This window comes from Erigeron canadensis, chromosome 9 (assembly GCF_010389155.1).
Source record: "Erigeron canadensis isolate Cc75 chromosome 9, C_canadensis_v1, whole genome shotgun sequence".
Lineage (NCBI taxonomy): Eukaryota > Viridiplantae > Streptophyta > Magnoliopsida > Asterales > Asteraceae > Erigeron > Erigeron canadensis.
The window spans coordinates 30,029,663-30,051,661 of record NC_057769.1 but is presented as its reverse complement, the minus strand read 5'-3'; the positions used below and the strand labels follow the sequence as shown (position 1 = coordinate 30,051,661).

Here is a 21,999-nt window from a genome sequence, read left to right as displayed (position 1 = left end):
TTTCAGTAGTTAACAGGTTTATCCAAAGCATCATCTTTACACTTGAGTGGTGAATACACTGAATATTATACAGGTGACTCACGGACCAGTGTCATTCGGGACAATCTTACCTTGCTTTGTCGTTTTTTAGTTTGCACATATAACCCTAGTGTATGTTATACAAACGAAACAGATAATCAAAATGAGATCACAAATAAAGCTTCGTGCAAACTCTTATTTAATCATTTCAGCCATCGAAGGGTTTTTTTGCTAAAGCTTGAGGCTCACATGACATCATTTCACTATCACAGATATGATATAACACTCTAACTACAACATCAACAGAAACAAAAAACTTTTGTAACTAAGTATACAAAAAAATGTTTCATGAAAGCCCTTTTACCTTCCCAGTAGTAGCATCAAGATCAATGTCATAGAAACAAGGTCTGGTAGGAAGCCCTGGCATCGTACTCATGGTCCCCACCAACGGATATATAAAACCTGCCCCAATGCTTGCCCTTACATCCCTAATAGGCAATATGAATCCTGATGGAGCTCCTTTGGCAGCAGGGTTATCTGAAAAGGAGTACTGAGTTTTTGCCATACAGATTGGAAGTCCCGAGAAGCCCTGCTTGGTATACATTTTAATCTTTTTTCCTGCCTACAAAAAATAAGCAAGAAATTTAGACATTTTTTCCTCAGGATTGAATACAAGTGAGAATCTCGAGTACCTGTTCGGAGTACTTGACACCACTTGCACCATATGACGTTGCTATAGCTTCTATCTTGTCCTCAATACTTGCATCTAAAGGGTACAAGAACTTAAACGGCTCAGTAGCACTTTCACAGGCCTTTTGAACCGCAATCCCAAGGTCAATCTGGAAAAGCACAAGAAATAGAATGTTGACAATGCTTAAGGAGTTTTTGGATGCAACTTTCGACAGTGGCATTATGAATTTAGTAATCAAATATGAGTTCCAATGTGTTTTTACCATTTAGGTTCACAAAAACAAGAATGAAAACTATTTTACTCTTAGATTCCTAATTGTTTTATTCACCTATATGAAACTGATTGTTTCATACCTAAAAAATCAAATAATCAGAAGCCTGATCTGTTTATTAGAAAAACCATTACTATTTAAAATCGAAATGCTTAGATCCTTAATTCCAAAATGCAAGAAATTTGGAGTAAAACTAACCGCTCCTTTTCCACCATGGGCGTGATGAGAACAGAGAACAGCATCATATGCACCAGCAGCTAATGCAGCAGACCTAACAGCTCCTATTTCTGCATCTGTATCAGTCGAGAACTGGTTCACCGCCACCACAACATTTACACCATAAGCCTTTGTATTCTTAATGTGTCTAGCAAGGTTGGCACAACCAGCTTCCACAAGAGCCACATTTTCAGTAACATAAGCAGAGTCAAGCGGCTTCCCGGCAGTAACTGGTGGTCCACCACCATGCATCTTGAGAGCCCGGATAGTCGCCACGATAATAGCACATTGAGGTCTTAAACCACTATACCGACACTTTATATTCATAAACTTTTCAATTCCTATATCACATCCAAACCCTGCCTCTGTGACAACAAATCCACCTGGGCCCACCAACTTCAATGCAATTTTATCAGCCACAATAGACGAGTTTCCGTGAGCTATATTGGCAAACGGGCCTGCATGAACAAAAACTGGGGTGCCTTCAAGTGTCTGCATTAGGGTTGGGTTAATTGCATCTTTCATTAGTACACTCAATGCACCTCCAGCGCCAATATCATCAGCAGTAACAGGATCACCAGCTCGACTGTTGCCAATTACCATTCTACCCAACCTCTCTCTCATGTCAGCTAGAGACGTTGTAAGGGATAAAACTGCCATTATCTCACTAGCAACGGAAATATCGAACCCCGTTTCTCTCATCATCCCTTTCTCATCTGGGCCCTGACCCACGGTGATTTTCCTCAAGAAACGGTCATTTACATCCATAACCCTCCTCCACGTGATGGTTTCAGGATCAATATCAAGTCTAGCAAATCTTTTTACTTCTTCTAAGTTAAAATCCTCGGGTTTGACTTTAGTAATACCGAGCTTCTTTAAGCGTCTATACATTACATCATTGAATCGCATGTTACCTTGTTTGTCTCGTACACACAATCGACTAAAAAGAGCATTGTCGGATTGTGTTGATTCATGAAACATTCGTGTGTCAATGGCGGCAGCTAAAAGGTTGTTTGCAGCAGTTATGGCATGGATGTCGCCTGTCAAATGTAGATTAAACTCGTCCATAGGAATGACTTGACTATAACCGCCACCTGCAGCACCACCTTTGATACCAAATGTTGGCCCTTGTGATGGTTGTCTAAGGGTGGTAACAACCTAACAATACAGGCAACAATCAAGAACCAAAAGTTTTATAACTTCTACCAATTAACCAACAAGACACAATGTGCATCAACAAGACAACAATAGAGATGACAACATGAGAGAGTTGAGCAGGTCGATTATAGTATAGGTCGATTGACTTTTTAGTGCACTATCTTTTATTAATATTAAGATTATAGTATAGATCTTTGAATTAAAAGAAGCTAGGAGGTTGTATAAACTTTGAACGACGTACAACCCATTTGACCCATTTGACTTTCTACTCCTCTATATAATTTTTATCTGACACATTTGAGATTAACCACTACCCAAAATGACCCATTCATAAGCAAATGGGTATTAATTGCCACTTAACCAAAAGGTGTTACCTTTTTATCAAGATAAGCTCCCAATGCTTGACACAGACCAACTGTAGTGGTAGATTTGCCTTCTCCAAGTGGCGTTGGTGTTATTCCTCCAACAACGACGTAGAACCCATCTTTTTGTCCTTTAAGTTCATCGATCACAGGTAGCAAAACCTAAAATTTTCACACAAACAAATCATCACACGATTAGCACCCCAGTCTTGGTACATTTCATTTACAAACTAGATGCTTTTACTTCTATAATGTAAATGGGCTTGTCACGATGTCAAGATCTGGTAAATGAGTAAATCCATAAATTTAACTCTTCAATCCTAGAAAATGTCAAATGAAAATTGTGATAGCATTGACATTGTCATTTTGTACTTCATATCTCCTTTATCACAGAGCGGTCATTTAGGGGCCATAGCTGGTGATCCGGGCTGTTTCCCTGACTTAAAGGACAAATTTTTTTTGAAATTTTCCAGCAATCAAATCTAGCATTGTATTTTTAAAGTAATTATCTACTTGTCATGTTTTTAAAATGGATAATCATTGTAGGGCATTATCGAAAAAAAGAACAAAACAAAACAAACACTATCTCCTACACCCCTTTTTATTAGAGTTCATATGATCCCTATGACATTGTCACTTTCAAAATTCTCTAAAAAATCTGTAAGACTTATATCTTGATTCATTCGGGATACCGGGGGCGAGTCTTGCCTCAAATGTATGTAGTTATTAAATTACTTAGAAACACTCATCAAGTTCAACCCAAAAAATGACACCCATGTAACATTAAATATAAAATCCATAAGCCCCAAAGTTTAGAACAAATGATAATAATTAAAATATATATATAAAAAGAGCACCCACATTAGTACAATTTGAGTTCAACATCTAAATATTAATCCACCAACATTCCTATTATTATTAAAAATAATATAAGGTGCAGTGCAGCTAAATAAAGAAAGAAAGAAGCCACAATATACCTTAGCCTTATATTTACCATAAAGATCATAATGATTAGAATTAAGATTAAGTTTCTTGGCAATGTCTGAAATATGAAGAGGCTGTACGGAATTAGCAATATCTATATCTGTTGGAACAGGGGATACCACTTTCAATGTCATTGGCATTGCATTCATTTTTGGTGTTCTTGGATGATGATTATTATTATTATTAACAATGTGTATATGTATATATGTGAGTGTGATTATATGAAGGTTTTGCTGATGATGATTTTGGGGTGAAGAAGAAGTGGTTGCGTGAAGAACATGCAGGAGGTTTTGGTTTGGTTCGGTTTGTGAGGCGATAACAGTGACTTGGAAACACTTGTTGGTATATCAAGATAGCAACGTGTGGTGCTTATATACTTCATTTACACAATTGGTACTTGAAATATGTATTTTCATACACGAAAGACCACCAAAGTCCTTATAAATCATCAACACAACACAACACAACACGACTAAATAAATCAAGCGATCGAGCAAGTTATTTGTTTAAATGTGACCGAAATCAAACCTTTTTTTTTCTTTTTTTTTTTTTGTCGGAAGTTCACTTTACTCACTAGCTGCCGGCTGAAAGCCACATTTCTTTGATATAATGTTGGGTAAAAGTATTTCATGATACTTACGTGTGTTTAATTCAAGAAAATGTTTTTTAGTTTTTCATTTCTTTATATAACTAAGAGAGGATATGTTTTTTTTAGGTGACACTTCTCTTTTTGTGCCAACTAGACTTTTTTCCTAGGTGTCATTTTCACGTCATCATTTGCCTACGTGGACATTTGTTTTTTTTTAATTAATCTTAAATAGCAAATAAAAAAGCCAAATACAAGATTAGAACTCATGACCTCTAACTTTTAATATTATGCACAAACTGCTTGATCTAACTTAATATTTTTTTATATTTTGCAAACTACAATAGATATTTATTGAATTTTAAAACTAATTAAAAGATATTGATAATATATTGTCGATCTTTGTAACTTATTTCTTTCTATCTTCCTTTGTATTAATTATCTTTATACGTGGAATATAATATAGTTTAATATAATATAAGACTAGATTATATTGATAATTACATCTAATATTAAACTAACCGATTATATTATCAATGTTAAATTAGATATTTACTTTATCAATTTCACACATATATTTTTTATATTTAAATCTATATTTGTAACTTATCTTCATACAACTAAGATTCTATATTTTGATAATATATGAGCGTAAAGATGTTTATATATTCTTTAGACCGCGTCTTTTTATTAATTCAATAATACGAGTAATTATCATTGTGCCGTTCTAAAAAAAATAAAAAAATAATATTCATTGTTTTAAGTGAGATTGTGTTTTATATTATATTTAATATATATAGATCATAGAAAAAGAATTTTATGATTTATAAATGTTTACGTTTCATTAGTCATATTTTAATATATTTGATAAGTATATATATATATATATTTATAAATTATAATTTTATTATTTGCATCAGTTGTAAATTGACTATTTTTTATATTATCATAAACTATGAATAATAATGTAATTATCAGTTATTTTTTGATTTACGTTCTCAGTCAGTCCCGCACAACGTGCGGATTTAATCTAGTTTTCTATAAAATAAAAAGGGTTTTTCATTTCTAGAAAACCTTTGAAAATTTTGAAAACGCGTTCAAAATAAAAAATGTAATTTTTATTTTTCCATCTTAGAAATCTAGAAAACATGTTCAAATTAACTTGTTTTTGTTTCTATTTCTCTATCTTATTAACTTGGAAAACTATAAATAGAAAAAAAAAATAGTTTTCTAATTTTAGATCAAAAAGTGGAAACAAAGATTATTGTTTTCTTGAAAAATTGTTTTAGGAAAATGCAATTTGAACGCGTTTTCAGTTTTCCTTGTTTTCATAAAAAACAAAGGGTGTTTTCTCGAACTAAACGCGCTGTTAATTATTTGGTTCTTGTTAGTTACTAAGTTCAGAGTGTGAATCATTAACTTCATAATTTGATTGAGACTTTTACTTCTTAATAATCTCATCTTTAGAAGAAAAAATTGGGTCAAAAGCTACCTAAATCTTTTTTTTTTCCCAACTCTTTCCATCTTAATAAATATATATAAAAAAAATCTCAATAGTTACTTTTTGTTTTTTTCCCTTTCCTTCTTTTTCCTAATTAAAAAGAACAGTTGATAGAGACTAGTTTGTTACCAAAAAAAATGTCTCTAAAGTTCTACATTCTCGAGTGTGAAGTATGTAAAAAAAGTATTAAAATATAAAGGGAAAAGAAAAAAAAACTTAGACATAACATACATTCTCTGAGTTTTAAATGGTAAGAAAATAAAAGAAATGAAAAAAAGAGATAAAAAATATGTGGTATTGGGGCAATTGATCATGCAAAACTCAAAAGGTGTGTTACGGTTGTTGGAGTTGTGAATATGGTGTTGGGCCGTATAACTTTGAGAATAAAGACCACTACATTTTTTTTTGTCAGCCATTTTCTATTTAGTTAAAACTAAAAAATTTATTTTTACATTTTTATATATTATTTTTCTTCTCATATGAGAAACCATGTATAAGACTTGTGTATGTTGGCTACTTTGGTTCTAAAAAGGTGAAAAGCACCAAAAACAAGACTATAATAAAACTTTTATTGCATGATCTACACCGAGTGTTTAGAGGTTGTATAATTCCTAATTCATTATACACGAGATAGTAGAACTCAACTAATAAAAAGAATAGTAAAACTTTGGTAGAAAAGAGGGTACGTGTAGCACCAACTCATTTACACAACCCTTATATCAAGGTATGAGTTGGTAATACATTTACCATGCTTCCCATTTTCCACACCACACCCACCAACTATTTGATTTCTCACAACTAGTTGATTTAGTGATAGTACTTGTAGATTTGAAAACAATTCTTGTTTAGAAGAATCGATGTTGTAGGGACTTACTGAAGTCGGTCAAGTTTGAGCGGTGTACTCACTCTATTTTCTAGTTCTAGTTTTTTAACGGAAAATTTCGACAGCCAAAACCTAATAAGATTCATCCTTTTATTAAAAGGGAAAATGGTATTCGTAAGGGATGTGGCTGCCCTTAAGGTTTCTCCAAGGTCATCTTGCTTAATGTTGTGTACATTTGGTGTACAAATAATAAGGTCATCTTGTATAATCTCGTCTTCTTGTTTAATCTCGTCTTCATTGATTTCTTCCTAACTCTTTGATGTTTAAGAAAATGTCTATAGTGTCAAAAAAAACATTGAGGATTGTCTTGATTGAAACTTACAATTGATGGATCGTCAACCTAACAATTACACAATTAAACTTGTAATTACTCCCTAATCTTGGTTGTCCCACTATATAAAAATGGGATATAACTAATACTTGTTTAATATTATTAGTTGTTTATTATCATTTTTCAAAACATCTTGCTTATCCTTAGCTTGGTTTCTAACCCGATGCCCCACCATAAAGGACATCATATAATTGTACAAGTCCCTGATTTCTTCATTCATCTTTCTCAAATTGTTGACGTGCCTATAACTTCGATTTGTCACCCTTGTTTCGTTACTTGACATTTAAATATGAGTTTATGAATATCAGATATCACGCGCAGCTTCCTAGTAACTTCCATGATGTATTCTTTGTCTACCGGAGTCCGTTAACAAGTACTCAATATGTTATTGTAAGTAGAATTCAAACCATTAAGTTAATTACGAAAGTTTACGTATTTTATCGGAATCCTGAAGATTGTGGACGTACTTGCTTTCAAACCATCGTCAACTACTGGATTCATTATTCTCGTCAAGTTCAATTCTTGCTCAAGAATGATCATTGGATTTTGAAGTTTTAGATCAAAGAGTCTTGATCTATATATAAATCTTAGTTAAATGGGCCTAACATGACAATTATTAGAAGCCCGATTAAGAGAAGTTTTTATATATATCAAGACTCTTCGATCTATAACACCAAAACTCATTGATCATTCTTGAGCAAGAATTGAACTTGACTGAAAAATCAGTTCACGTTGCTTTAGAAGCAAGTATGTCCACAATCTATGGAGTTTTAAAAAATGAGTAACGCTTTGTAAAGAACTTAATGAATTATATTCTACTTCCAATAACATAATGAGTATTGTAAATGGACTCCCATGGACAGTGGACACATCATCATGAAAGTCACTAGGAAGCTATACGATGCACAAAAACTTATCTTAAAATGTCAATTAATGAAACAGATGAGTCATAACGTTATAGGCAGGTCAACAAATTGAGAAAGATGAATGAAGAGCTTAGGCCTCTCCTTATAAGGACGGGAGTCCTGGAGAGTCTTGACTGCCACATCAGCAGGACTCCCTCCAGGACTCTCCCTGCCTATAAGACAGCTTCTTCAGAACTTCTTCATCACATCATCATTTCTTTTTTCATTTTCTTTTAAATACATTTAACCAAACTATATATTTAACATTAAAACACACACATTTATATAAAAAAAACACATTAAATTAAAAAAAAACACACACTAACATCTATTTTTAAAAAAAAAAGATTACAACACAATTTATTGAAAACACACAATGAAAAGTAACACACAAACCAACTCGAATGAAAACTAAAACAAACTACTCGTCCCCCTCGTCATCCTTATCGTCTTCATCATCACTACCTTCACCCATCGCTAGAAACTCTTCCCCAAACTGATCCATCAAAGACTTACGATAATTCAGAAGCGCCTTTGGCTGCCTTCTAGGCAAATCAGTGGGAACCGGGTTCTGAAGAAACGTAAACGTGTCCATAACTTCCCTCCTGTGACGAGAAGCTTTCCTTGCCTTTCGATCCTCTTCAAACTTGAGCAGATCTTCATCTGTTTTCTGTATGGATTCCTTCTGCAACTTGAGCATTTCGTCAAGCTTAAGAAGCGCCTCTGAACCGGTGGATGATCTACTCGAACCTACATGAGAACCTTGGGACAACTTTCGTCTAACATTACGTCCCGGTGGTCTCCTAATCGGGTCATCTCCAAACAACTGGTCGACACCCGGCTTTTGCTGTTGACCAAGCGATTGTGATGGCCCACTGTCGTCATCCAAATCGACCATATCCACCCACGACTGTCTACTTGTGCCGTGGTCGTTCCAAAAGGTTGGAAAACCTTTAAGAATTTCCCAACAACTCTCGAATGCAAAGTGAGACGGCCCATACAACTCCTTGTATCGCTTATGGACGGCATCAAAAATATGCTTCTCGTCGGCGCCGCTTTGCCGTCCTTCATCATTAAACCTTTTATACACAGTCCCAAGATTCTTACACCCGACTTTGATTTTGTTCCATTTTCCATGAAGTTGACTCACATTACGATGACCATCTGTTGATGTCTTGTTAAACAACGTCTCAATCTTTGTCCAAAACACGTTTTCCGTTTGACCATTCCCCTTGATCGCGTCCTCTCTTTGGTGGTTGGACAGCCACATCTTCTTCGTCCACAGGAGTGGCAGAAGCAACACTAGTTCCCGCGCATTGGTTGTCCGCTTCATCTACCACATGAATCGGCTGTGGTGGTGGTGGTGCCGATGCCGTTGTTGCTTGTTGATACATCTGTGCCGCCTGCAATTGTTGCAATATCAGAAGGTTGTTTGCGTTGTTTATACCATCAATCGGGTTATAACCCATTTGATTATAAAAGGAAGTTGAAAACGGGTTCACATGGCATGGAGGCATTGATGGCGACAACATATAGTTGAGTGGGAATTGAGAGTTGGTTGATTGAAGTTGTAGGCTAGACGACGACATCACGCGTGATGGTGGTGGAGGAAAGTCGAGAAGATTTTGAAGCATGTCGTCTCCAATATTTTGATTAGTTTTTTTGTTTTTGTTTTGTTTGTTTTTCTTAGGCATGATGTGTGTTTGAGTGTAATGAATGGTTTGAATGTATGTGAAATGGTAATGTGAAGAAGAAGGTGGAGTTGGTTGTTTAAAAAGAAAAGTAGAAGGTAGCCGTTAAATTCAAAAAGGAGGAAGAAACAAATTTTTTTTTATATAACGGTTGATTACAAGCTCGCATGGCCCACAAGGAGCGTCTGCGAGTGTCTTGGCCAGGACTCTGGAGATTGACGCAACGTGGGGGACGCTCGCTGCCTATACACTTTTGCGTCTTCAGCGAGTGGGACGGAGCGAAGACGCTCCTATAAGAACAGGCCTTAGTGATATATACGATTATATGATGTCCTTTATAGCGACGCAACGAATTAGATATTGGGCTAAGTGCAAGCAAGTTTATGTGCAGGATGATGATAAACAACTAATCGTATTAAACAAGTATTAGTTGTATCCGGTTTACATATAGTCGACCAACCAAAATTAGGGAGTAATTAACAGTTTAATTGTGTAATTGTTAGGTTGATAATCCACCAACTAAACATTGCAATGAGACTCATCTTGAACGTTTTTATGAGACCACACCATAGAGACATTTTCTTAAGCATTAGAATATTAATTAGGTAGAACCCGATGAAGACCAGATTAAGCAAGAAGACAAGATTATACAAGATGACCTTATTATTAGTGCACCAAAAGTAGACAATATGAACCTAGATGATCTTATAGACGCCCGAGGGCAGTCACATCCCCTATGCAGACCATTTTCTTTTTAATAAAAAGAGGAATTTTATTAGGTTTTGAATGTCAAAAATTTCTTTTACAAAACTAGAAACTAGAAAATAGAGGCAGTACACAATGATCAAACTTGATCGACTGCAGTATTCCCTAAAACATTGGTCATTCTAAACGGAGATTGTTCTTAAATCTACAAAACGCAATCACTTAATCAAATAGTTGTGAGAAATCGGTACCAAACAAGTATATATGTTCGTGGGTGTGGTGAGGAAGATGGGGGAGCAAGGTAAGTGTATTACCAACCCATACCTTGATAACGGGGCTGAGTAAATGAGTTGGAACTACATGCCCAGATTGACTTCTTTCCCTTTTATGTAAAAAAACCTTGTATAAGACTTGTGTGATTTCTTTGGTTCATCGGCTTCTCAAGGTTTTGTTGCTGCTACTGAAGATTCAGTTTCGCGTTCTACTCCTTTTCTACAGCTCCCACTAGTCACCCTACAGGCTACATCACCTTGCTTCTCACCCGGACTACTTGTTACATGTCGTGACTTTAAGGACATTGATCAGATAGGATCTTGTTTCAGTAAAGATGTTTTTGATCCCCATGGTTACGTCAAAAGCGACTATCATGATCAATTAGATGGGCTTCTCTTACGTGTGTGTGTTTAATTTCTTCAGGATTTTTCATAGTTTAGCATGACAAAAAAACACTTTACTAATGAGTAATTGTTTCTTTGTGGTCATGGACCACATTATTAGTGATTGCCATTTGAGGGCAACGACTTTTGCCTATTTACGTGAGAATAGGTATATTAGAGTAACCCGAATGTTCATCTCAATATAACGTAACTAACACACTGTCATACAACATCACCGGAGCAAAATCTCTTTCTAATATATTTCCTCAATCCATATCCAATATCCAATATCCAATACATCTAATACATTTTAATACACTTAAACATATTTATTTTTACACTTTTTATTATAAGGATAAATCACATGCATGGTAATTGTTCATATTATAAACGGAAAATGATAAATATACCTAAAGATATGCCTAAAAAACAACATAAAACTTTAAAAATTTGACATGTGTATTCCACTAAATATCTTTTCAAATCTTATCCTTTAGTTTTTCCAAATATCATGATTTTATGATTAGGTTGGTTTTTAGATACATTAATTAGGTTGATTTATCGCTATTTTTTATAAATATATAAGCCGAAAATTACAAGAACAAAAACGTAAAGGACAGAGAATCAAAGATTTTTAACAGGGTAAATAGCTGTTTAACACTTGAAGTAAAGACGTATTGTGAAATGTGAATACATATCCAATAAAAGAATCAAAGAATTGAATAAAAATAGAAATAACATACTTGACCAATATATCAAACATAACCTTAACTCTATTCAAACTTTTTAAAATCATTGTCTAAAGATGATAACGAACGTCCAAATCCACTAGTTGACGATGAAGGAGATATCTCGCCGCCAGGAGGCATATCCGCGATAGCAGCAAACATTCTTCGAATACTAACAGACCTCGCGGGTTTAAAACTAAATGACCTCGCCATTTTTGTATTTGAGAATACATCAGAAGAATTCGATAGTATAAAATAAACCAAAGCTTGAACAATCACGAAAACCGCACCTTTGATCAACAAACCTTCGAACGAAAATTCAACCATTGACATGAATAAATTTATATGAAATCAAAATAATGTAAGTTGTTTTTTTAAAGAAGTTATAGTGTGTGAGAAAGTTGTATGTGATATGTGGTATTTATAATGAGAGGGGTTTGTTTTTTGGATAGCCGCCGTTGACCATTTGGTTTGTAACAAGAAGGTGGTTTAATTTGACTTTTGACTAGACAATTGTGTGTTTGTTTGAAAAAGTGGAAACTACTTGGATGGCTACTTGTAATCGAAAGCTCTATTTAACAATAGCAAGTTGCTCTATGGATAGGTTATAATCTAATCTGAATCTAAATATGTTTGTTCTAGAAAAGCATTTGTCCCTATAATTTATGAAGTCTAAATTAAGTGGTAAAATTGAAGCGAATTAAGTTATGTGGCAAGTTATTTTAAATGTAATGTAAATCGGTGATGATCATAAAGTTCATTTGCTTGTTGATATTAAATAAAACTTATATCAATATTAACCTTTATCATTGATATATAGGATGAAGGACAAGTTTTTTTTTTAATTATTTTTTTTTATAAATAACTACTTAGTTAAATACTTTTTTAATTATTTGTGTTTTGGTAAATAGTTTTTTTTTTTTTAAAAAAAAACATTTTGGTACTTTTTAAAATACCCTATTTTGATAATTAAGTTTTTTAAATACATCATTGTAATAATTAAATCTGTTATTGATGTATTTATTAGATTTGCCTTTCAAAAAAAGTGTTATAACCATATACGGAGTACTATTTTTAAGGATTTTGTTATTATACGTTTATCATAAAAGAGATTTTGTCATATAGCTTGATAATAATAATAAAAAATAGAAATTGTTAAATGCAATCTTTAAAACTGTATTTAAGGTGCATAAAAAGTTTATAGTTTTCAAGTTAAAAGTTCACCCATAAATTTTATAATAAATTACAATTATTTAATACACTTTTAACTATCGTCCACGTTTATCAAAACCTTAAAATTTAAGAGCCCGTTTGGTTGTAAAAAACGTTTTTTAGTTTTTATTTCTAATTTTTTTAAAAAATAAAAGGTGTTTTTATTTTCAAGAAAATAAATAAAAATCTTGAAAACGCATTCTATTTAGAAAACTATAAAACATGTCATAGATGTGAAGTCCTTGGGATTTAACCAAACTGGACATATAATGCTCTTTATGTATTTCAGCCAAATGTTGGTCACATGTTCAAAACCTTTGAAAGGCATATTGGGAAGTCTTTGCCAATGAGGTGGAGCATGGGGGTTTTCTCTAGCATTAGCTAGTTTCCTCCAGAACGGTAGTGGGATTCCACCGCCTGTCATGCCCTCGGATTGACTGTGCTACGTGGTCGATCTCTACTAGATGATGAAGAGGCATGCCGCTGAGTCCAATCACCACTGCTATTAAAAAAAATGTCATAGATGTGTAGGGGAGGGCAAAATAGAAAATGAAAATGAAAAACAAGAAAAAAATGTTTTTAAGTTTTCCATTAAAAAGTTGAAAACATTGTTTTCTGTTTTCATGAAAAATATTTTTGAAAAACTTTGATTAGAACGTTTTTTTTCCCATCTTTAATAAATAATAAAAGAGAACCTTTAATTCAAAGATGAAATAATCTTGACCCTTAATTAAATTTTCTTCTTATTTATCCACCCTTAGATCAAAATGATGACATCATCATTGACTTAATTTTTAATCAAATACACTTTTAGTCCTTCAACTATAGATAAAATGCTCTAACAATACATATTATTAATTAATATTTTACTAATCATATCAAAATTAATATGTCTGACTTTTTGAATACTCTTTAATATATCTAACTTTTTTGATATCCTTTTCGATTCACATCATCATCTATTTTTCATTTAATTTTATTTTGATTTCATAACTAATTTTCTTATAAATCTTCTTATAGATTAATATTATTAAAATCAATACGCTTTTATAAATCTTCTTATAGATTAATATTACTAAAAAAAATACGCTTTTTTGATTTGTTAACAAATAATGATTGTTTCAAAAACCTATGTCGATGTATCTTATAATTTTTTTAATATTTGATTTTCTAATAAGTATTAGCAATTATATTTACCGTTGTTTAATTTGTGTCGGGTAATATTATGATCTATCTTCCATTATATTTATTTTTCGTATTTGATTTTCTTACAAATAATTAATAACAAATAGTTTTGTATTGGAATATGCTTTAAAATAACCTTATGTTATGAAGTATAACTATACACTTGATGATGTATGATTAAGGTTGAAAAATAGGGTTGTTATTGTTTATAGTGTATCATTTGAATGAGTTCATAAAAGATATTGTGACAACAATCATTATCGTGATACGAAAAATGTATGAATATTATACATTAACTAAACATTAGCATAATAAAAATTATATATTTGCTTCCATCACTGTATACAATATCATAGCAGATCAAGTTGTGTTCGATAAAATGGCTGACATCGATGCATTCAAAGAATCTTGGAATATCTGGGTTTAAATTGTCATACTTTCAAAGTAGACGTATAAGTACTACCCAAAAGTTGTCCCATTCGAGTCTCTCTTTATAATGAAGGAGGTGTTAGGAAATCAATAACTTCGTTATGACTTCAATGAAAAAGATTACATGCTTGTGGGTCATATGCATAAAATCAGCTTCTATAAAACCACTATATCTGTGTATCAAATTATTTTGTGCATATCGTGAATCCATATAACTTTTTATATTATAAGTAATTAACAGGGAAAAAAACGTATGTTATAATCTTTAAAAATATAATCATTTGTGATACTTCACAATACTAAGAAACACTTGTCAAGTGGATGGGAAACCACTATCAAACCTTAGACTTTCAAATTACATTTATACTATGGTTGCTTTATGAAAGAAACAACATGTTTATTTTCATTATTCTCATTTTATTTATTATTCTGTATTTTTTAATAACGTTTAATTATTTATTATACCATTATGCTAGCTTTTTATATGTATAAATGTAAATCTTTTTATAAGTTTTTCCGCGTTTTACACGGCGGGTTATAATCTAGTTTTCTTAGAAAACAAAAATATAAAACAAAGGGTAGTGCAACCAAACACGCCCTAAGCTATTATGATCCATAAATCCATTTAATGCAAAACGTTTTTCTCCTATATAGAAATATAAGTAATTTTCCCGCCAACATAGGCCCCAAAACCATTTTCCCCCAAAATAAGAAATCTAGGGTTTTGCAAAATAATCAGAAATGGCGCCGTTGTGCTGGAGACACCATACCTTAATTCAAGCTCTATTATCTCGCGGCCCACTTAAAGATCAAGACTTTCACTCCATCTTCTCTGACGTCACTGGCAAATCTTTTGGTATTGTCCTTTTTTTTTCCTTTACTTTTATACAAATAGTTAATTCAATTGTATTGCTTTTAGTATTACGACTGAGTGTTTAAATGCTAATATATCTTACTTTAGAATCGTGCTATTGTATGTATTCAACTTTCAATTATCGATATATGATTATTTATTTTGTTTATTTATTATGTTTGTTGATCGGGCGGCATATAATGTGCCGCGTCACTGGTTTACGATTTATAAGAAGTCAGATATCAGACAAGGTTAATTTAGATAACATTTAAAAAAAACTTAGCCCTAAATAGATAGTAAAATTCTAAGTGAGAAAGCTGATGATTACATTAAAAAGCCTGACAAGAAGCACTTGTTGTAAACTAAAGCGGATAACGTTTTTGCGGTTCATTAGGTTACCCCGGAAGGTCGAGTCTTTTGAGTATGATGTACGCTTTCTAACCAGGGTATCCCTATGACTGTTTCCGAACCCTTGGCCACGTCCAAGATGTTTACCTACGGAGGTTCAAACTTGAGGAGATCTGGACCCTCAAGAAAAACTAGTTGCAAACTCTACTCTTGATGATAAGTTTGTGTTAGAGTTTAGTTTATGTCTAAGTTTTACAGTAATCAGTTGTATGCTGAATTATTAACGGTTTCATGATGTCATTAGAAAGAAAGGCTTTTTCATATGTATTATGTTTTTGTTCACGTGTAATGGATTTCTGTGTCAGTTGTAGTTTGTTTAATGGATTGCAGAGTAATAATCATTTACAGTAACTCTGTCAAACTTCGTTTTCTATTTTATGTTGATTGATGGAACACTATTATGGGGGTGTATGGGATTGCTTAAATGCTTATTTCAACAGAATATTGTTTACAAAAGCAGAAAGGAAATACTTGATCAGCTTATTTATTTTTTAGGGTAAACTTGCTATTTTGACCCACCAATAATTATTGGTATTAAACATTGAATTCGTAATCTCAAACACTAAAGCAACTTGTTTCACCGAACTATAAGCAGACATGCGCATAAGCAATTTTCTTCTTTTAAACACTCAAAACTGCTTATCTGCTTTTAAAAAACACAATAAGCATATATGATTTCTAGTTAAGCAATTCTAAGCACCCCTTTATTATGTTGTGTATCATTCACCTAAAGAATGGCCACACCACCACTTTTGCTTTTCCCTTGTTCTTAAAGCTATTTAAACTTTGTGGTGTTGGACTGTGTATGCTCTGCTGTTTTAAAAGACACGATCCATCTTCTTTGCAGATTCTAATCAGAAGTTATTCAACGATTATCTGCGAAAGATAAACATGGAGCTGTCTTATGTTCAGCTTGAGTTACGGGCTTGCAGAAACCAGTACGATGGCTGTGTGTATTATGGAGTGATCAACACTGTTGCAGACGAGCAGTCCAAGCTTGGAACTAAATACAGCGTACCTCAGATTGCTTTCTATAAGGCCATTGTAAGTTTTCATACACTTTAATGTTGCAGAAATAAGAAAATGCAATGTTGAGTCTAGTATATTAAGCAGAATATCTCGTGACACCAAAAAGAAAAAAAGAAAAAAAAAAGGCAAAATAGTCTCTAAGCTCAGTATATGTTATGGAAGTGTCGGAAGAGTAATGAGTTGAATGATTGTTGTAAATGTCTAGTTAGAGCACATCGTTTATATTCTATTTGCATTGCTTTGTTATCTAGACTTTACTGATTATTGAATATAATGACTGATACGTAACAGATTGAAGCTATAGTCCAAGATGCCACTGCTCAGGGTACTATGTGTAACATTGAAGCCCTCAATATCCGGCTTGAAAACCAGGTTTGTTTATTTTAATCATCTGCACATAACAATATAATAGAAACCAAATCTGGATCATGTTGCGTGGTCTCTTTGCTAAACTGTGCAAGACCATGAAATAAAATAGAGAAAAAGACCTTCAAGATAATAACCATTTTCAAGAGACAAACTCCAGTGAACCACTTTCCTCCTCTCTTCTTTTCTTCATTCCATTCATTCCCTTTTGAAAGAAGTAAAAAAAAAAGAATCTAACGCTCTAGTCTAATTGAAGACTTTCAACGCTCATATTCATCTTTTCGAAAGCCCAGACCCATTCTTCTGGATCTGCATTAGTCCTATTCCGGGTGCAAAGCTTCTTCAATCAATAAAGACCTCTTTCTTTCTCCCCCGGTCGAGAGATTTTACCTCCCTACGATATAGTTCCAAGCAGATCATAAATTCTGAACTGAGTGTACATGTCACGGTTTCAGGGAGCTTCTTCATCTCAAGCCCCACCAGCATTCAAGAATTTCTCGATGTCTCAGAAGGAGAAAACTATTAAAGAATTGGTTCAGGACCAGTGGTTGTGTGATACCCCAGATGCTAGAATTGGACTTGGTGTTAGATCATTTTTGGATCTCCGGAGCTGGTTTCATAGCAATGAAGTTCCACCATGTGATGTCTGCAACGAAGCTGGAATAAAGGTTTCATTTTTTTTAAATCTTTAGTTGTCTTTTGTTTTCTTCCTAATTTCTTTGGTAAATTGAGATTGTCCATGGTCACTTGTATTCTGACATGCATGAATTTTTGTTGATCACATGATAGTTTTTGGTATAAGTACTTTCCTTTTTTAACTTGAGACCATAATCTTATGAAAAGTGATATGGTATAGCTGGGTAAATCATCAAATAAGGGCAGATTTTAATAACCATGTGGAACTTTAACGGCTAACAAATTTCGAGAGTAGGCTTTTTGTAGACTCCTTCAAGTAGACATACTTATTGGATCTCACGGCTACCGTTAACAAATTTCGAGAGTACGCTTTTTGCTTTATGTTAGACCCCTTCAAGTAGACATACTTATTGTATCTGTAATTCATACTAATCTTGAAAACTTAGTTGTTTATCCGCATTATCTAGTTAAGTCTCATTTCGTTTTGGATATAACTGGTGCCAAGTTTTTCTGTAGGTGGTTTGGTTGTAATGTTACCATATTGTCAATAATCCTACTCCTGCAGAATTATTACATGTTTCTCGCTTTGTTATATTAGGAAAGAAAAAGCTTTTTTCTTTTGTCATGTTAACTACATATCTATGAAGATGGCCCAGTTTCTATTGTATCTGATTTACATTTTCATGTTCATAATTACCAGGCAGATATGTGCCGAAATGAAAGTTGTACTGTTCGAATTCACAAGTATTGTCTTAAGGCGAAATTTTCTCAAGCAAGGGTAAATTTCCTTTGGTTAGTTTGATTATATATCTTACTTATTAGGTGTTACTGACGATATTAGTAATTGCAGACTGAAAAGGTTTGCCCAGGTTGTGGCACACAATGGCCTTACGTGGCAGCCAAAGCTGAAGCTGTTGAGGAAGATGATACGGATGATCATCAGCCACCTCCTGAATCCTTGAGGCGAAAGAGGCCAAGAGGTTCCAGACAAGTTCCAGAGGATGAGTCAAATGGTCCGTCTCAGGTTCAACCATCTTCTGGTCCCTCAAGGAGAAGGCTCAGAAGACTTGGAAATGATGAAGATGAGGAGTTGATTGGTCCATCTCAAGGTCAACCGTCAACACAAACCTTACGTAGAGCAAAGGTTGAAAAATTTACAGATGCTGAGGTTGATAATGCTGGTGCGGGTCCTTCAACTAGGAGAACAACCAGAACTTCTACTCGGTTACACCGTTGATAAAATTGTAAGTGAAAAATATTAGTTTTTGTAGTAGCGAACTAGTGATTAAGCCAGTCATTGACCAGGAATGGGTTATTTTTGTATATTCTGCGGGCTATCATTTCGACCCATCAAAACTAGGACGATTTAGTTTTGAGAGGTTTGTTAAAAGTCTTGGTATTTGCTTGAATGGTGGTTGTAGGTAGTTGAAAGCCTTCCATATGAATATTTTGTTAGGCACCAGATCTGTAACATGTATTCGTATTTGTTTTGGTATGGTTCATAAATAGATCATCATTTTGAACATAGAGAATGTTTGTGTTTGGAGCAGTATAATTAAGCCAGACTGAGACCAATGTTTGCCTGCCTGGGACTCAGGGACTGGATGTTTTTTTTTTGTCCGAGTGATATTTGGGATTTTACAATAAGGATTACCTTTTAACCGAAAACATATCAATTACTCTATCTAGTACTAACACCTACATACACATGGCCTAATCAGGCAACATTCAAAAGACTTGTCTTCTCCTGATAATCTAAACCGAGGAAAGCTAATCCATATATCCATTTACGCATATGCCCATGGCTGTTTGCTTCAGAGGGTTTGTCATGGTATGTAGTGGAAATTGTATAAAAAGATTTAAAAGCATATGATGATTCATTGAGCATGTGTAGGTCCGTATTAGTGTAACATGGTTATTGTTTTCAAAATGGTTTTGGCGTACTTATTATATGCGTCATGGGATGAAAATGATGGCACAAATCAATTAAAATTTTAGTAATCCTAGCTGGTTGATCTTATCATCAATCATTGGGGTTCGATATGTCATAAAACACATATGCGGAGTATTTATTTTAACTTTTATGTGTATTATTTCTTTAAAAAATGATGGTGTACTCACCGTCACCCAGGATAAAGCCTCACCCTAGGTAGGCTAAAAAGATCACCCAGGATATCACATAGCCTAGGGAAAAGAAGATAAACATGAAAAGATACGATCATATCACTTCCTTAAATAAAGGAGATCGTTACTAAAGATACAAAACGCGTGAGAGACTTATTCTCCACGAAAAAGCAGCTATAAAAGGGGAAAAACCCTAATCATTATCATTATGCCTACTACGGCCAAAACCCTAAAACACATACAAAATCCACGGGCAAAACCCTAAGAGATCTAAAACACATCTAAACCGGTGTACAAAAGGTTCTCACACCTTACCAGCAGGGAATCGCCGTCCAACCCATCAAACACCTCCGAATCCTTTAACCTAATCCATTGTACAAACAATTGGCGCCATCCTCGGGACAATCGCTACTCATCACCACAACCTGCATCAAAAAAGGTTAAAATCCAGAAAATATTGCACCAAAAAAGGTCAAAATCTGGAAAATTTTTCTCACCAAAATCACAAAAACGGTCAGATTCCCTGTTTCGATACTCAGATCTCGATAATGTATGCCGGCAAAGATCCTAATAAAGCAAGCATGAAACGAAAAGATCCAGAAGACTCGCAAATCCAGTCAAGAGATCTATGTTTTCCAGCTTTGGGAGACAAAAAAGCCAGCAAAGATCCGTTAATAATACAAGCACAAATATTCGATATCTCGGTACGAAGAGTATATATCGATAATGGAAGCGAATGCGACATTATTTATGAACATTGCTTCCTGCAATTACCAGAAGCAATAAAGGCAAGAATGACAAACCCTATAGGCCCACTCGCAGGATTCGCCGGAAACCGCGTATGGCCCCTGGGGAAATAGATCTCGGTGTTACCCTGGGAAACCCTCCGTTTGCACGGACGGAAACCCTAGATTTCACTGTAGTACGAGCACCCTCACTATACAACCTTCTCCTGGGAAGACCAGCAATACAACGAATGGAGATGGTACATTCCACAGTCCACGCCATGGTACTATTCCAACGAAATCAGGCGTCGGAATGATAAAATCAAGTTATGACCAGACAAAACAAATTAGTGAGGTCAAAAAATCAAAGGAGGAACCAGAAGAAGTGAAGACACCCAGCCAGAGCGATCAGGCTCAGGATAATGACAAGGTACTCGTGAACCCAGCCTTTCCTGATCAATTAATTACCATAGGGAAGGGGCTGCCAGAAGATTTCAAAAAGAAGTTACTCAAATTATTACAGCAAAACATCGATATATTCGCATGGGATACGCGGATATGACAGGGGTCCCCAGGGTTCTCATCCTAGGGGAACAGACCTTTGTTACGGAACACAAGTTGAATGAACGAAAAAGCATGGAACCTGAAAAGCAAAAGAAAAGAAGTTTATCAAATGACAGAGATGAGGCAGCATGCAAGGAAGTAGACGAGCCTGTAAAAGCCGGAATCATAAGAGAAGCCACGTACCCTACGTGGATCGCAAACCCAATAATGGTAAAGAAAGGAGACGGAGGCTGGAGATTGTGTGTAGACTTCACAGATATAAATAAGGCATGTCCAAAAGACTGTTATCCACTACCAGAAATAGACTGGAAAGTTGAATATTTAGCAGAACATAAATGGAAGTGCTTCCTAGATGCCTATAAAGGATACCATCAAATACAAATGGCTAAAGAAGTTGAAGAAAATACATCTTTTCATACAAGCAAAGGAACATTCTGTTACACAAAGATGTCATTTGGGCTAAAAAACGCAGGAGCAACCTATCAACGACTCGTAGACAAAGCTTTCCACAAGCAAATCGGGAGAAACCTAGAGGTCTACGTAGATGACATGGTCGTCAAAAGTAGAACGGAGGAAGAACTACTTGCAGACATTCAAGAAACCTTCGAAACACTGCGAAAGATAAAAATGAAGCTCAACCCCAAAAAATGCTCTTTTGGAATGGAAGCTGGGAAGTTCCTAGGGTACTATATCTCGGATAGGGGAATCCAAGCAAACCCATCTAAGGTAAACAAGATACTCGAACTACCAGCTCCAAAGACAGTATAAGAGGTACAAAGCCT

At 34.4% G+C, this 21,999-nt stretch overlaps 2 protein-coding genes across 2 annotated transcripts; one reads left to right on the top strand and one right to left on the bottom strand.

Moving 5' to 3' along the window:
• Positions 1-200: 200 nt before the first annotated feature.
• Positions 201-4,024, bottom strand: LOC122582057 (formate--tetrahydrofolate ligase-like). Its single transcript, XM_043754405.1, has 5 exons — positions 3,694-4,024; positions 2,729-2,878; positions 1,179-2,354; positions 711-857; positions 201-640 (listed from the first exon to the last, which is right to left on the bottom strand). The coding sequence occupies exons 1-5, from the start codon at positions 3,847-3,849 to the stop codon at positions 365-367; spliced, it is 1,905 nt and encodes a 634-aa protein (XP_043610340.1). The 5' UTR covers positions 3,850-4,024; the 3' UTR covers positions 201-364.
• Positions 4,025-15,206: 11,182 nt separating this feature from the next.
• LOC122582809 lies at positions 15,207-19,329 on the top strand. The gene is made up of 6 exons (XM_043755244.1): positions 15,207-15,368; positions 16,621-16,817; positions 17,094-17,174; positions 17,624-17,836; positions 18,505-18,582; positions 18,655-19,329. The coding sequence occupies exons 1-6, from the start codon at positions 15,254-15,256 to the stop codon at positions 19,039-19,041; spliced, it is 1,071 nt and encodes a 356-aa protein (XP_043611179.1). The 5' UTR covers positions 15,207-15,253; the 3' UTR covers positions 19,042-19,329.
• The last annotated feature ends 2,670 nt before the right edge of the window (positions 19,330-21,999 follow it).

Excerpts from the sequence above, each read along its gene's own strand:
- LOC122582809 (XM_043755244.1), top strand. The coding sequence starts at position 15,254 with ATGGCGCCGTTGTGCTGGAGACACCATACCTTAATTCAAGCTCTATTA. Across the intron at positions 16,818-17,093 it reads TTGCTTTCTATAAGGCCATT|ATTGAAGCTATAGTCCAAGA; the intron begins GTAAGTTTTCAT and ends GATACGTAACAG. Across the intron at positions 17,837-18,504 it reads GCAACGAAGCTGGAATAAAG|GCAGATATGTGCCGAAATGA; the intron begins GTTTCATTTTTT and ends CATAATTACCAG.
- LOC122582057 (XM_043754405.1), bottom strand. The coding sequence starts at position 3,849 with ATGAATGCAATGCCAATGACATTGAAAGTGGTATCCCCTGTTCCAACA. Across the intron at positions 2,355-2,728 it reads GAGCTTATCTTGATAAAAAG|GTTGTTACCACCCTTAGACA; the intron begins GTAACACCTTTT and ends CTGTATTGTTAG. Across the intron at positions 858-1,178 it reads CCCATGGTGGAAAAGGAGCG|ATTGACCTTGGGATTGCGGT; the intron begins GTTAGTTTTACT and ends GTGCTTTTCCAG.